This window comes from Tachyglossus aculeatus, chromosome 4, assembly GCF_015852505.1.
Source record: "Tachyglossus aculeatus isolate mTacAcu1 chromosome 4, mTacAcu1.pri, whole genome shotgun sequence".
Lineage (NCBI taxonomy): Eukaryota > Metazoa > Chordata > Mammalia > Monotremata > Tachyglossidae > Tachyglossus > Tachyglossus aculeatus.
The window spans coordinates 123,354,195-123,368,225 of NC_052069.1; the positions used below are offsets into that span (position 1 = coordinate 123,354,195).

At 43.0% G+C, this 14,031-nt stretch overlaps 1 protein-coding gene across 9 annotated transcripts in view; it reads left to right on the forward strand.

Annotated features, from left to right (window-relative positions):
* TNC (tenascin C) overlaps nt 1–14,031 on the forward strand; it is a 108,335-nt gene that overhangs the window by 73,873 nt on the left and 20,431 nt on the right. For all 9 annotated transcript variants that reach the window (XM_038745918.1, XM_038745919.1, XM_038745921.1 and 6 more), the window contains 3 exons: nt 5,408–5,530; nt 6,453–6,596; nt 8,869–8,988. In XM_038745918.1, coding sequence (XP_038601846.1) covers nt 5,408–5,530; nt 6,453–6,596; nt 8,869–8,988 — 387 coding nt within the window. The remainder of the gene's footprint in view (nt 1–5,407; nt 5,531–6,452; nt 6,597–8,868; nt 8,989–14,031) is intronic.

The following is a 14,031-nucleotide window of genomic DNA, read 5'->3' on the forward strand; positions in this document are numbered from 1 at the left end:
TCTAAGCTCCTGCTTCTGTCTGAGGAACTGAGAGACTTTAATCAGAACTATTTAAGGAGTATGCACTGTGTGCAGAGCCCACTTGGGAAATACAATAGCATTGATAGGCACGATCCCTGCCTTCAAGCAGGGGAGATAGAAGTTAAAATAAAGTAGAGATTATGAGGAAGGCATGAAGTATGAAGATATATACATCAGTATTTCTTTGGGGTGTGAATACTCAAGGGCTTAGGAGACACACAAATAGCAGTAGGGGTTTGTAAAGTAGGGAGATGAGAAATTAATTGGGAAAGGCCTCCTGAAGGAGATGTGATTTTTGTAAGGCTTTGAAAATGAAGAGAGCAGTGATTCATCCAATATAAAGTGGGAGGGAGTTCCAGGCAGGAGGGAAGGTGTGACCAAGAAGTCAGAGGTTGGAGACGAAAGAGCATAGCACAGTACAGAAACTAGTTTGCCTTGAGAGAAACAGAGATTGCAAGCTGAGGTGTAGTGGGAGGTGAGAGTGCAAGTGCAGGATGGAGGGAGCTAATTGTGTGCCTTAAATCTGTTGGTCAGGAGCTTCTGTTTGATGTGGAGATGAATGCGAAACTTTTGGAGATTTTTGAGGTGAGAGGAGATGGGCACAGATTGAGATTATGGAAAAATGACTCAGGCAGTTCATGGAAATACAGATTGAAGAGGGAAGAGGTCAGAAGTAGGGAGATCTACATCCCCAATTGAAACACTTTTTGGTGGGTTTTTGTCATACAGACTTCAATCAATCATACTTGTTGAGCACTTACTGTGTGCAGAGTACGGTACTAAGCACTTGTGAGAGTACAATTTAACAGAGTTGGTAGATATATTTCCTTTCTACAACAAGCTCATAGTCTAGACAGGGAAATAGACATTAATATAAATGAATAAATTATGGATATGTACATAAATGCTGTGGGGTTGAGGAACTTAGTGAGAACTGAATGATTAAATGTGATTTCATTGCTTTGACGGAAAGATTTTCTACATGAATTCTATTCTCAGGATTAAATCAACTTGGGAAAATTAGAATCGGGTTGAAGTTGCAATTTTTCACAAATCAGAGCTCATCATTCTAATATCTGAATCCCTCTTCTCCTATCTCTCCTGAGCTATTTTAAGGCATTGGTAAAAAATACCTGCATTTTTCTTGGTGCATGTGCAAATATTATATTAATGGGATTTGGCCCCTTTCTGTCCCTCTCAGGAAAGGTCTGACCTCAGACCCGAGCATAGCTCATCTCACTCTGGCATGAAAACATTTCTTTCTTAGGAACACAAGGTCCTGGGATTTTAAAATGTTTGGATGAGTCTGGAGTGGGATGGAGCGTGGAACAGGGGCTGGAGAAGGAGGCAATGTAAATGGGTTCAGAAGATTCCCTCTATCTAACCCATAAATTTCAGAATTCTACATTGTTACTCTCTGCTTTCATTTTTGCTTTTGCATTCTCTTGAGATTGTATAAACTGTTGACTTCCCTGCTTGGTTTAGCCCTTCTGGAAATAGAGTCAAGTCAGGGTGTGGAAAAAAGAATGCAGGCTAGTGGGAGTTAAGAAACAGCCTTCAGTTGTTCCCTGTTACTCTCTCAGACAGACCTAGAGGTTAACCTAGAGAACTTATACCAGAAGCAGCTGCCAGAACACAATCCACGACCCCTGGTCTTGTCTGTAATAATGGGTTTGGGAGAGAGAGAGAGCAGCAAAAGCCAGGACAGTTATTTTTTCCCCTGTGGTGGATATGGGAAGCCTGATTTCAAAATTTGGCTTACTCCCCCACCCTCTGTCTCCTCTCGTATAGACTGTGAGCCCACTGTTGGTGTTGCCAATGTGTACTTCCCAAGCGCTTAGTACAGTGCTCTGCACACAGTAAGTGCTCAATAAATACGATTGATTGATTTATGATCAACCTTCCGTTTCTCGGCAACTGTTAACTTGCCTTGTCTCCACTTTGAAACACGCATGCATTAAAAATGGCTCCCTAGAAGAGCTCAGTATCAAACAGGCCCTACTGATGGGGTTGTCACTGATTGGCTATGGGAAGATGCCAGTTGGATGCAGCTTTTGATCCTCCTATCCATGAACTTAGGGTCTTTTCACTATACTCTTTTTTTAGGGACATGGACACTACCTCTACAAAGTCATTTAGGCCAACTCAGGGCAGATTTACTTTGAGCAATAGTGTAAGAGCCTCTCACTTTACCATTTGATGAGAGTAACTTTTAAGCCCTGTCCCAAGTCAGGCTCTTTTTGTTAAGAGGTGCCCACATCCAAGAGAGTGTCCTAAGAAGCAAGGCTAGTTTGATGGGCCCTAGACCCCATGTTTATTTTTTCTTTGCGGTAGAGTTGGTGGGAGGAGTACCATGATGAGGGAAACAGAATGGTTAAGAGTCAAAAGTCCATATATCTAGAATGTCCTATCCCCACTGGGGTGCAATCTAAATAGGAGAGAGAACAGATATTTCATCCCCATTTTACAGATGATTAAACAGACACAGGGAAGTTAAGTGACTTACCCAAGGTCACATAACAGGCAACTAGCAGAGTCAGAATTAGAACCCAGGTCCTCTGATTCCCAGGCCCATGCTCCTTCCATTAGGCCAACCTTACTTCTCTTCTGTTGTAACTCTCAAAGAGCTCCCCCTATCTCCTCTCTGCTAACATCTCTATCCATTTCCCTGACAATCCCTGACTTCACCTGCCACCCACCCTCAGTCTATTTCCAGTGATTGGCTGATTTTCCTCACCTGCCTTCCAGAATGGGTGTCTCCCATGCCAGCTGATTGTTTTTGTGACAATCTTCAGAGTACCAGCTGATTCAAAAAATGAGCATGTCTAAACACTGCTTACCCTTGTCAGCAGCACTGATTTGAAAAGCATTTTGAGTTTCTCTAGAGTATGTCTAAACTGAATTTGAATCACCTGGAAACATCATTCAACCTCAACTTCACTGACACTGTTCTCTCCTGGTTCTCCTCTATCTCTCTGGCTGCTCATTTTCAGCCTCTTTCATGGGCTCCTCCTATACCTCCCACCCCCTAACTGTGGAGGTCCCTCAAGGTTCAGTTTTGGGTCCCCTTCTATTCTCTACACCCACTTCCTGGGAGAACTCATTCACTTCCATGGCTTTAACTACCACCTCTATATGGATGATTTCCAGATCTATATCTCCAGCCCTTATTTCACTCCCTCTCTATAGCCTCACCTTTCCTCCTGTCTTCAGGACATCTGTACTTGGATGTCCTACCATCACTTCAAATTTAACATGTCCAAAACAGAGCTCCTTATCTTCCCACACACACCCTGTCCTCCCCTGACTTTCCCATCACTGTAGACAGCCCCACCATGCTTCCTGTCTCTCAAGTCTGTAACCATGGAGTTATCCTTGACTTCTCCCTCTCATTCAACCCACATATTCAATCTATCATTAATTCCTGTTGGTTCGAACCTTCATGACATCTCTAAAATCTGCCCTTTCCTCTTCAGCCAAACTGCTACCACGTTAATCCAAGCACTTATCCTATACTGCCTTGATTACTGCATCAGCCTCCTTGCAGACCTCCCTACCTCCTGTCTCTCCCCACTCCAGTCTATACTTGACTCTGCTGCCTGGATCATTTTTCTGCAAAAACAGTCAGTCCACATTTCTCCACTCCTCAAGAACCTCCAGTTGTTGCCCATATACCTCTGCCTCTAACAGAAACTCCTTACCATCCACTTTAAAGCACTTGCTCAACTTGCCTCCTCCCACATCACCTCACATCACTGCTCTCCTACTACAATCCTACCTGCACACTTTGCTCCTTGAAAGCCTGTGAACTCACTGTACCTTGATCTCATATATCTTGCCACCAAACTCTCACCCCATCCTGCCTCTGGCTTGGAACAAATCAATCAATCATATTTTTTGAGCACTGTGTACAGAGCACTGTACTAAGCACTTGGGAGAGTACAACATAACAATATAATAGACACAGTCCCTGCCCACAATGAGTTTATACTCTAAATGGGACTGGAACACCTTCACTCCTCATATGTGACAGACAATTACTCTCCCCACATACAAACCCTTTCTTAAGGCACTTCTTCTCCAAGTGGCCTTCCCTAACTAAACCCTCATTTCCTTTTCTCCCATTCCCTTCTGCATCATCCTGATTTGTTCTCTTTATTTACCTCACTTCAGCCCCACAGGACGTATGTACATATCTGTAAGTTATTCATTTATATTAGTGTTTGTCACCCACTTTGGGCTCATTATGGGCAGGGAATTCATCTGATATATTGTACACCCCCAACTGCTTAGTACAGTGCTCTGCTCACAGTAAGTGTTCAGTAAAATATGATCGGTTAATTAATAGATAGTGAGGGATTTGCCTTAATCTCTCAGTGTTGGTATCCCTTGAAACCATGGCAGCATGAGCCTTTATGCTCATTTTCACTTCTATCACCTTTCAAAGACATTAAAAGTATACGATTATTTCCAAACAGCATGAATCACATTCCAGGGAAACACTGGGCTCTTTAAGGCTAAGACATCAAATTCCTAATTTGCTTATCTTTCACAGTTTGCCTCCCAAAACCATTTCAGGAAAACCTTTTAACCTGGCTATTATTGTTTAAATAAGACAAGAGGATAAATTCAGGCAATTTTATATTTAAATTAATTTACGTTAAGAGATCAGCTGAATGCAGAGACCTGGGTTCAAGTCCTGATTTTTCTTTGTCCAGCTGGTTGTCCTTGGGCAAGTCACATAACCTGTGCCTACACAGATCCATTTATAAAATGGAATACTAATCAATGCTTGACACTTCCTATGATCCAGGATATAGTTGGATGAAATGACATCAGATATTTATATGAAAGTAGAGTATGTTATTGAAACCTTTATTTGAATGCTCTAATTGAGATTTAATTGGTGTCTTTAAGCATTGAACTTTGCCCTGTAGGCCAAAGACAGTTAGAAAAAGCAGAACAGAAAAAAAAACTGCATGAAAAACCCTGGTTAGAAAATAATAAGTTGCATAGTACGTCATGACAGCAAACAACATTGTCTCTCAGGATTTTCTGCTTTTACACTTCCTGAAATCTTCATTACTTTCTTGGAAGTAAATTGATGCTAGCATTCCACTTGGATAAAATATTAAAAAATGGGTTTATGACAGTGTACCCTATTGCAGAAAGCAGGAAACAAAATCAGAAGAATTAATTGTTTTCTACCAAGTTATGAAACTGAACTGCAGAAAATTTGAATTTTCCATTCTAAAGCCTGGCTGAGTTTGGTGGGCTTTGTAACACAAGAGGCTGCAAGTAACGAGTAATTGCCACTGGCTGAGTTGGGTTTTTTGACAGTTTTGTGTTTTTTGGGGGTGGTGTTGTTTTGTTTTTCCGGTGGCAGCTGTGGGAGCACCAAGAGAGATTTCCTTCTCTGACATCACGGACAACTCCGCCACGGTCAGCTGGACACCTCCGAGAGCACAAGTTCAGGGGTACCGAATCACCTATGTCCCTATTACAGGAGGTGAGAGACCCAGACTTGAGCAAAAGGAATTTGGGAATCCTAGTGTTTGGGGAGAAGGTCAGAGGTTAAAGCAAGAGGATTTGGGTAACCTGATGAGCGGGAAAAGGGGCAGGGAAGAAAAATTGAAGTGTGTGGGAAGTGGTTGGCAGAATTTACTGGATCTTGAGAAGGTTCATTTCAACATTTCAGGCCTCCCACATTGATTTAGAAAAAGTAGAGATCCCACAAATTTCCATTTTGTCGCCCACCTCCCTATCAGGCTGTTAGGTCACTGAGGGAGTTGATATTTGTTAAATACCCTGAGCTCGTTAGTCGATGAACCTACCAATAATTATAATGGTGGAATTGTTAATTGATTATTGTCATGTGCAGTGGTAAATACAAGATACTCATATACATCTCATAAGGACTCAGGAAAGTGCACATTGTGTATAAAGGCAGAAGTACTAATAGATGTTACCCCTTTCTTTTAAAAATACAAAACGGGTGGAACAAAGGAAGTTTAGACCTTGAAATTGAAGTGTGATTTCTACAGGTAGTAACTGATATGTTCCTATGAATGAGAACCCAGGTTTAACAGATGGCTTTATATTACCTAGTTCATTTTCAGTAATCTTCATGGGAAAAGTCAAGTAAAATTGTACCGACCCAAAGCTGAAAGGAAACGTACCATTTTAAGCATTTTCTGACTTCAGGTTTTCCCTCTCTTGCCTTAGTTTTTGGCACCTTGCACCAACGGAAAAATATTTAAAAAAAAGCTTCTCCATTTCCAGCCAGAGGCTGGGAGAAAATTACAATATAAGGAAACTTTTGCAAAATGCATTTTGAAATTGACTCTAATCCATTAGGTGTAGAAGTAAAAAACATTGTATTCCAAATACGGGCTGATCTGAAGCTCCTCTCCACTTCTGGTGGTTCTTAGGTTCTCCCTCAGTGGTGACGGTTGGTGGGACAGTGACACAGACACCCTTGGTGAAGCTGATCCCTGGGATCGAATACGTTGTCAGCATCATCTCGGTCAAGGGATTTGAGGAAAGCGAACCCATCTCTGGATCCCTTACTACAGGTATCATCCCATTTCAGAGCAACTGGGTGCATTTTGGGTTCAAGATCATCCATTTTATCCTACCAACAGGAGGTGGGTTTGGATGACCAAATCCTAGGGAGACCAAGTACAAGGTCTTTTTAATTGACTGATTAAGTGTGCCATCACTGAGTGCTTCTTCATTTTTATTTGCTGTTGATCTGGACGATAATGAGAGGGAAAAGCGATTTGTGGGTAACTAATAATTGTGGAATCTATTGATCACTTACGGTATGTCAAGCAATATAATAATAATAACTATGGTATTTGTTCTAAGCACTGGAGTAGGTTCAAGATCAGACATAGTCCCTATCCCACATGGGGTTTACATTCTAAGAGGGATGGAGAAAAAGTATTGACTCCCCATTTTACAGGTGGTTAAACTGAGGCACAGAGAAGTTAAATAATAATAGTAATAATTGTGGTATTTGTTAAATGCTTACTATGTGCCAGGCACAATATGAAGTGCTGGGGTGGATACAAGCAAATCAGATTGGACACAGTCCCTGTCCCATATGGGGTTTAATCCCCATTTTCCAGATGAGGTAAGTGATGCACCCAGGCATGTGCTCTTTCCATTAGGATTTGTGCAAGTCCAAGCTGTCATAATGGAGGACAGGTCTCTTTGTCAACTGAAATATCAACAGACCATAAGTAAGGTCATATTGGGTTAGACCCGTGGTCCTTCCATCCCAGCATTATGCTGGGCTCAATTGGCAATTCAGCCAAAGAGGAATGTAACAAGCATGAAAACGTGCTTGAGGAAACTGAGGAAACATGACTTCTAATCCTGACTCCTTCAATTACCTGCTCTGTGACTTTAGGAAAGTCATATAATGCCTCTGTGCCTCTGCTTCCTCAAATATAAAATGGGAATTAGTGGAAAGAGCACAGGCTTGGGAGTCAGAGGCCGTGAATTCTAATCCCAGCTCCGCCATTTATCAGCTGTGTGATTTTGGGCAAGTCACTTAACTTCTCTGTGCCTCAGTTACCTCATCTGGAAAATGGGGATTAAGATTGTGGGATAACCTGATTACCTTGTATCTACCCCAGGGCTTAGAACAGTGCTTGGCACATAGCACTTAACTAATGTCATTATTATTATTATTCATGTTCTCCTTCTCCTTTAGACTGAGTCCCATATGGGACAGGGATTGTGCCTGGCCTGATAACCTGGTATTTACCTCATGTTTTTACAGTGCTTGGCTCACAGAAAGAGCATAATAATTATCATTATTATTGTTACTATTATTAAATGGCCTTCCCAGTAGTTCTTCCAAGTTGGAAAGTAGTGCTCTGGCAGCAGATGGCTTAACCAAATCAGGACCTCCACCTTAATTCATTGCCTAGAGAGAACAATCTCCTTTCTTTTTTCCTCTTTTAGTTAACTAATGGCCTAAGGGGGCAGGGCAAGACCCTTCTTATAGAGTAGAAAAACCCTGCTACCCCTTCCTTTATGCCTCCTCTTCTTCCTAATAGCAGAAGCAGGAGAGGAGGGTGGGCAGAAGCTGGAAGTCACAAGGGTCAGAGTCATCTTTCAAGACTGCTCATCAGCTCCTCACTGGGGCAAACTCCCACTCCAGCCTCAAGCCAGTTAGGAGGAATTTATAGGAGCTCAAACAGTAGCTCTACCTCTAAGCAGGGAGTCAATCTTAATGAATAGTCAATCTTAATGAATACTGTTACCTCTTTCACCTTGAGGAGGAAGGAGAGGAAGACAATGCAGCATTTTTTAGGAAAGGAGAAGTTCAACTAATTGAGTGAGGGATGGGCCACCCTGAGCCCCATGAAACTTGAATGTAGTGTGATGGCCAAGCCCCAAAGGTGGACATTCTGAGCTCTGAGCTCACCATGGGAAGGGTCCACTGGGCAGTAGTGGAATGAGATATATGTAGCTTCAAGGTAGGATTGCAAGCCAATGCCCACATCCTTCCCCATCTATCCCTTCAGGTCCCAGGCACTGAGTGTGAGCAATGGAGTTAGGGACGGAGCAGCAGCCTTTCCCACTAAGGTCCAGGACCTGCTCAGGAGCACCCAGGGGGAGCTCCTGAAGCTCCCAGACCCCGGGCTTCAAGTTCCAGGCCCAGACTTGCAGGTCCCCCTTCTCTAGCACTCACCAACCTCAAGGACCACCCCCACACCTCCCAGGTCATTAGAAAGTTATGGATGCCCAAGGCAGCACTGTGGACCCTTTTAGTGCCCCCTCAAAGCAACTGCACAAATGTTTCTCACATGGTACTATCTTCTTCTCCAGCTCTGGACAGTCCATCTGGCCTGGTAGCAGCAAATGTCACAGACTCAGAGGCTTTGGCTATGTGGCAGCCTGCGATTGCCACTGTGGACAATTACGTGATCTCCTATGTGGGTGGAAACGGTAAGACAACAGCACTTACGTACATATCTGTAATTTTATTTATCCCTTTGCTCTTCCCCCCTCCCAGCCCGAAAGCACTTATGGAGATATCTATAATTTTATTTATTTGTATTGTCTGTATCCCTCACGCAATGTGGGCAGGGAATGTCACTGTTTATGGTTGTATTGTACTTTCCCAAGTGCTTAGTACAGTGCTCTGCACACAGTAAGTACTCAGTAAATACAACTGCAGTAAATACAACTGAATGAATGAATGAAGGAAGGAAGAATTCCCCCATGCCCTGCTGCTGACGGACTTCCTCCAACCTGGAGGTCCTGCAAGCTCTTTAATAATAATAATAATAATAATAATAATGGTATTTGTTGTTAAGTACTTACTATGTGCAAAGCACTGTTCTAAGCGCTGGGCAGGTTACAAGGTGATCAGGTTGTCCCACGGGGGGCTCACAGTTTTAATCCCCATTTTACAGATGAGGGAACTGAGGCACAGAGAAGTTAAGTGACTTGCCCAAAGTTACACAGTTGACAGTTGGCGGAGCTGGGATTTGAACCCATGACCTCTGACTCCAAAACCCGTGTTCTTTCCACTGAGCTATGCTGCTTCTACAGATATCAGGCTGCTGATCAGAGCAGTTGGGGGCTGTGGGTGGAACTTCCTGGAGCAGGTCATTAAGGAGTAGAATTTTCTGGGGTGATGGAGACAGCTTGATGATATCTTGCATGATGTTGCTGAGGGTAAGACTAGGGAATGATGGAAGTGAAATTTTTTCTTATCCAATGGAAAGCTTTCATCAAGCCCTGTATACCTATTTTCCTCTCGCTTGGTCCTCTGTGGAAATGAAGAAGAGCTTATTAGCAATATCTTAAATAAAACACTTCCAGTACTTGACTTTAATCTTCCTTTAGGTCATTGTGCTCCTGGCTAAAATCCTCAGTCCCTTTAACCATTCCTAATAGGACTTATTTTCCATACTTTTAATCATTTCCCCTCTCTTCTCTCCAGTTTCTCTACACCCTAAAGTATAGGCTAAAACTGGACCTGGTACTTTAATAATGTTGGATCAATATAATAACAATAACTATTCTATTTAAGAACTTACTATGTATCAATTGCTGTACTAAGTGCTGGGGTAAATTCAAGATAATCAGGTCCCACAGTCTAAATAAGAGGGAGAACAGATATTGAATCCCCATTTTGCAGATGATTAAGTGATTTCTCCCAGGTTACAGAGCAGGTCAGTAGTGGATCCGGGATTAGAACCCAGGCTTTCTGACTCTCAGGCTCATACTCTTCCACTAGGCCACAATGCTTCTAGTGGTGGGACAATTATTTCCCATTTTCCACATCAGCCCAGTAACAGATTAGCTTAATGTATTCAGCTTAATGTATTCAGGGTCGTGAAAAATATTTTCTCAGATATTTTTGTGCCTGTATAGTCTCCCACCCTACCCCCAGCAGCAGGGGGAATCTTTTGGTATAAATTTCTGCTTTCTGCAGAGTTGGCAATGCCATACAATTAAATATCACCTTCAGACTTGATGAGTAGCTTCTCAATTTCCTCATTCAAGTCACTAGTAACAATGAAGAATGCAGCCAATCTCTGAACAATGTTGGAGGGATGCTCCCCGCAAACTTGCACTGGGCTTTCAGAAGCCAACCACTCAGGGGCAAATTCAAGACAGGGTTCCAGCCCTGTTATTCATTCATTAACTTATTCATTGTCTTATTTTCAACATCATCATCAATCGTATTTATTGAGTGCTTACTGTGTGCAGAGCACTGTACTAAGCGCTTGGGAAGTACAAGTTGGCAACATATAGAGACAGTCCCTACCCAATAGTGGGCTCACAGTCTAAAAGTGCTTACTGTGGGCAGAGCACTAAACTAAGTACTTGGAAAGTACAATTCAGCAACAGAGACAATCCCTGCCCACAACAGACTCACACTCTAGAAGAGGGGTGGGGGGGCCCAGGGCCCACACTGTGGCAGGATAGGGTAACACACTCTATTCCTAGAAAACACCAGGGACCAGTTCTGGAGCTTATCTTAAGGTGAAACTGAACCAGTGGAACCACAGGTTGGAGTCCTTTCAGGATGAACCCCAATTTTTTGGGGAGTCCTTGAGCCAATCTGATCTCTTAGTGTTGGCCTGGACATGGAACGAAATCAGTTAGGTGGAACCTGGACCCCCAGGATGGTGCTATCCTGGAAAGATCCCGCCTCCCCCCAGGCCTGAGCCCAAACATGGCCAGACTTTGGGGGGCTGGGGAGCTAAGCATTTATTGAATGCTTAGAGTGTACAATATAACAGACACATTCCCTGCCCACACTGAATTTACAGTGTAGAGGAGATAATCAGGTTGGACACAGTCCATATCCTACATGGGGCTCACAGTCTTAACCTCCATTTTACAGAAGAGGAATCTGAGACACACAGAAGTTAAGTGACTTGCCTAAGGGCACACAGCACACAAACGGCAATGTCGAGATTAGAATACAGATTCTTCTGTCTCTCAGGCCTGGATTCTATCCACTAGACTATGCTGATTTGGTAAGGTGCCTCACAGAAGTAACTGGGGTGAGCAAGATGACAAAACATTCTAGCACTCTCTGGGGTGCCTCCAATCCCATGTCAGAAAGAAGCTTGTCAACAGGTGTTGGCAGTTGTGTTGATTTCCTGTTTTCTCCAGCAACAATTCATGGCTTCAGACTTATTTCAACACTCTTAATGGGTTCCATCTGCCTACTGTAAGGATCCCAGTTACCATCATGAATTCACTGCTCAGATGTGGCTTGTGGATTGGATGTAACCATAGCCACTAGTCGGAACAGCTAGATGTTGAGACTGGAGCATGGTGAGAGGCAGTTTGCTTTTTCTAGCAAATGAAAGAGATGACTGTAAAGACCCAGGTGTTTACTCCTTACAGGAGATGCAGCTTAAATAAACATGAGAACCTCACAGTCCATCTTGGCTAGACTAGTCATGATAGAGGTTGACCAGAATGTGAACAATGTGTTAGAGGTCAACAAGGCCTTAGTAAAGAAACACACTTACTCATATTAAATGGCTGCTCTTCAATGGTTTTATTTTGAAACCTCAGTCAAGACCTTTGGTGGGAGGTGAGACATTTTACACATGTGGCTCAGACTGTAGTCAAGCAAAACAAGAAGATATTTTGGTTATATCCAGTAGATCTTCTCAGAACATTCCATCTAAGAAAAACAAAACTCCAAAGGCTAGGCTCATTTCCAGATTGACCAGTTCCTTCACCACTGTGCTCCTCCCCCTAACCTGCCCAACTCCTTCCAAGTAGAGTGGGCCCCCTCAGAAAGTCCAACCAAAGTCTAACCCCCTTCCATCCCTTGACTTCCATCCATTCCCTTCGATCCCTCAACTCCTCCAGGAGAGAGTCAAAGCATTGGAAACTTGGCACCTGGCCAGTAACAGGCAGATGAAGGCTCAAAATCCCAGAAGTCCACAGTGGGAGGTAGGAGCAGAAGCTCTGGTTGAAAAGTTCATTTTTGGCAACTGTCAGAAAGAATGACCTAGGGTAGCAGAGAACAAGCTCATTTGGATTTGCAGTCCTTCATTGTTGAAGACTCTGGTTTATTCTGGAAACTAAGCAATAGTTAAGCTACTCAATCAAATGCTTAGTATACTGCGTTACACCCAGAGGGCTCTCAATAAATACTGCTATTACTAATAATAATGATAATAATAACAATGATGGCATTTGTTAAGCACTTACTATGTGCAAAGCATTGTTCTAAGCACTGGGGAGGATACAAGGTGATCAGGTTGTCCCAATTGGGGATCACAGTCTTCATCTCCATTTTACAGATGAGGTAACTGAGGCACAGAGAAGTTAAGTGACTTGCCCAAAGTCACGCAGCTGACAAGTGGCAGAGCCAGGATTTGAACCCATGACCTCCCAAGCCCGGGCTCTATCCACTGAGCCACACTGCTTCTCTGCTTTTACTACAACTTCTACTAGTATTTATTGAGCACCTACTGCATTCTCTTATCAGTAATTTATTTTAATGTCTAGGCTTTGAGCTCTTCTAAACTGTGAGTTCCATGTAGGCAGGAAATGCTTCTACCATCTCTAGTGTATTGCTCTGACAAGTGCCTTATACAGTGCTTGGCACACAGTAGGTGCTCAGTGAATACCACTGATTGATTATTTAGACTGTGAGCCCCATGAGGCTCAGGGAATGTGTCCAATTTGACTAACTTGTATCTTCCCCAGAACTCAGAACAGTGCTTGGCACATAGTAAGTACTTAGCAAGTACCATAATAACAATAATAGTAATCATAATTAACTGAATGATCAGATTTGCTACAAGTTGTTGTGAGAACACTAATGATTAAGTGATGCTGAAGTGATGAACCATCAGTAGTGGGGATAAAATAACCTGAGGAGAGTTCAGATTAATTGGAGACAGCCTCTTGGAGGATATGTTTTTTTCAGAAGGGCTTTACAGATGGAAAGTGGTGTAGCCTATTGCATTTGAATGGGAGAGAGGTTCCAGGCAGGAGGGAGGGTGTGACCAGGTGGTCAGTGGTGGGAAAGACAAGAAAGAGGCACAGTGAATAGATAAGCTTAAAAGAAACAATGGGGAAAGAGAGGCAGGAGGAACCAGTGAGATACCCAGACATTGGGATGCCAGTTGGGCCAGGCTCAACCAGGACTCTTTACAGCTCCTGTCTTCCAAGTCAGCTTTCTACTTGGTCCTCTGCTACTCCTCAGAGGAGCGGCAAGGAAAAATGGTGATTGGTCAGAAACTCCTGAAACACATGCCCTAGCATCCTTGCTGCTTTGTTGCTGTAGATTTGCCTTGAAGTCTAAGGCAACAGGGTAGACCCAGCAGAAATCAGCTGCCAGCCTGAAAGGGAATAATTAAGCACTGCCTCTTTTTTTCATAGTCCTATGGTGAGTTTTCTGAAATCATTATTTGTGAATGAACTTTTGAGTAGCTTTGGGACTGGAGGTGTTCTCTCAGCCTAGTGATGTAGGAAGAAAGAGAAGAGATAATTGGC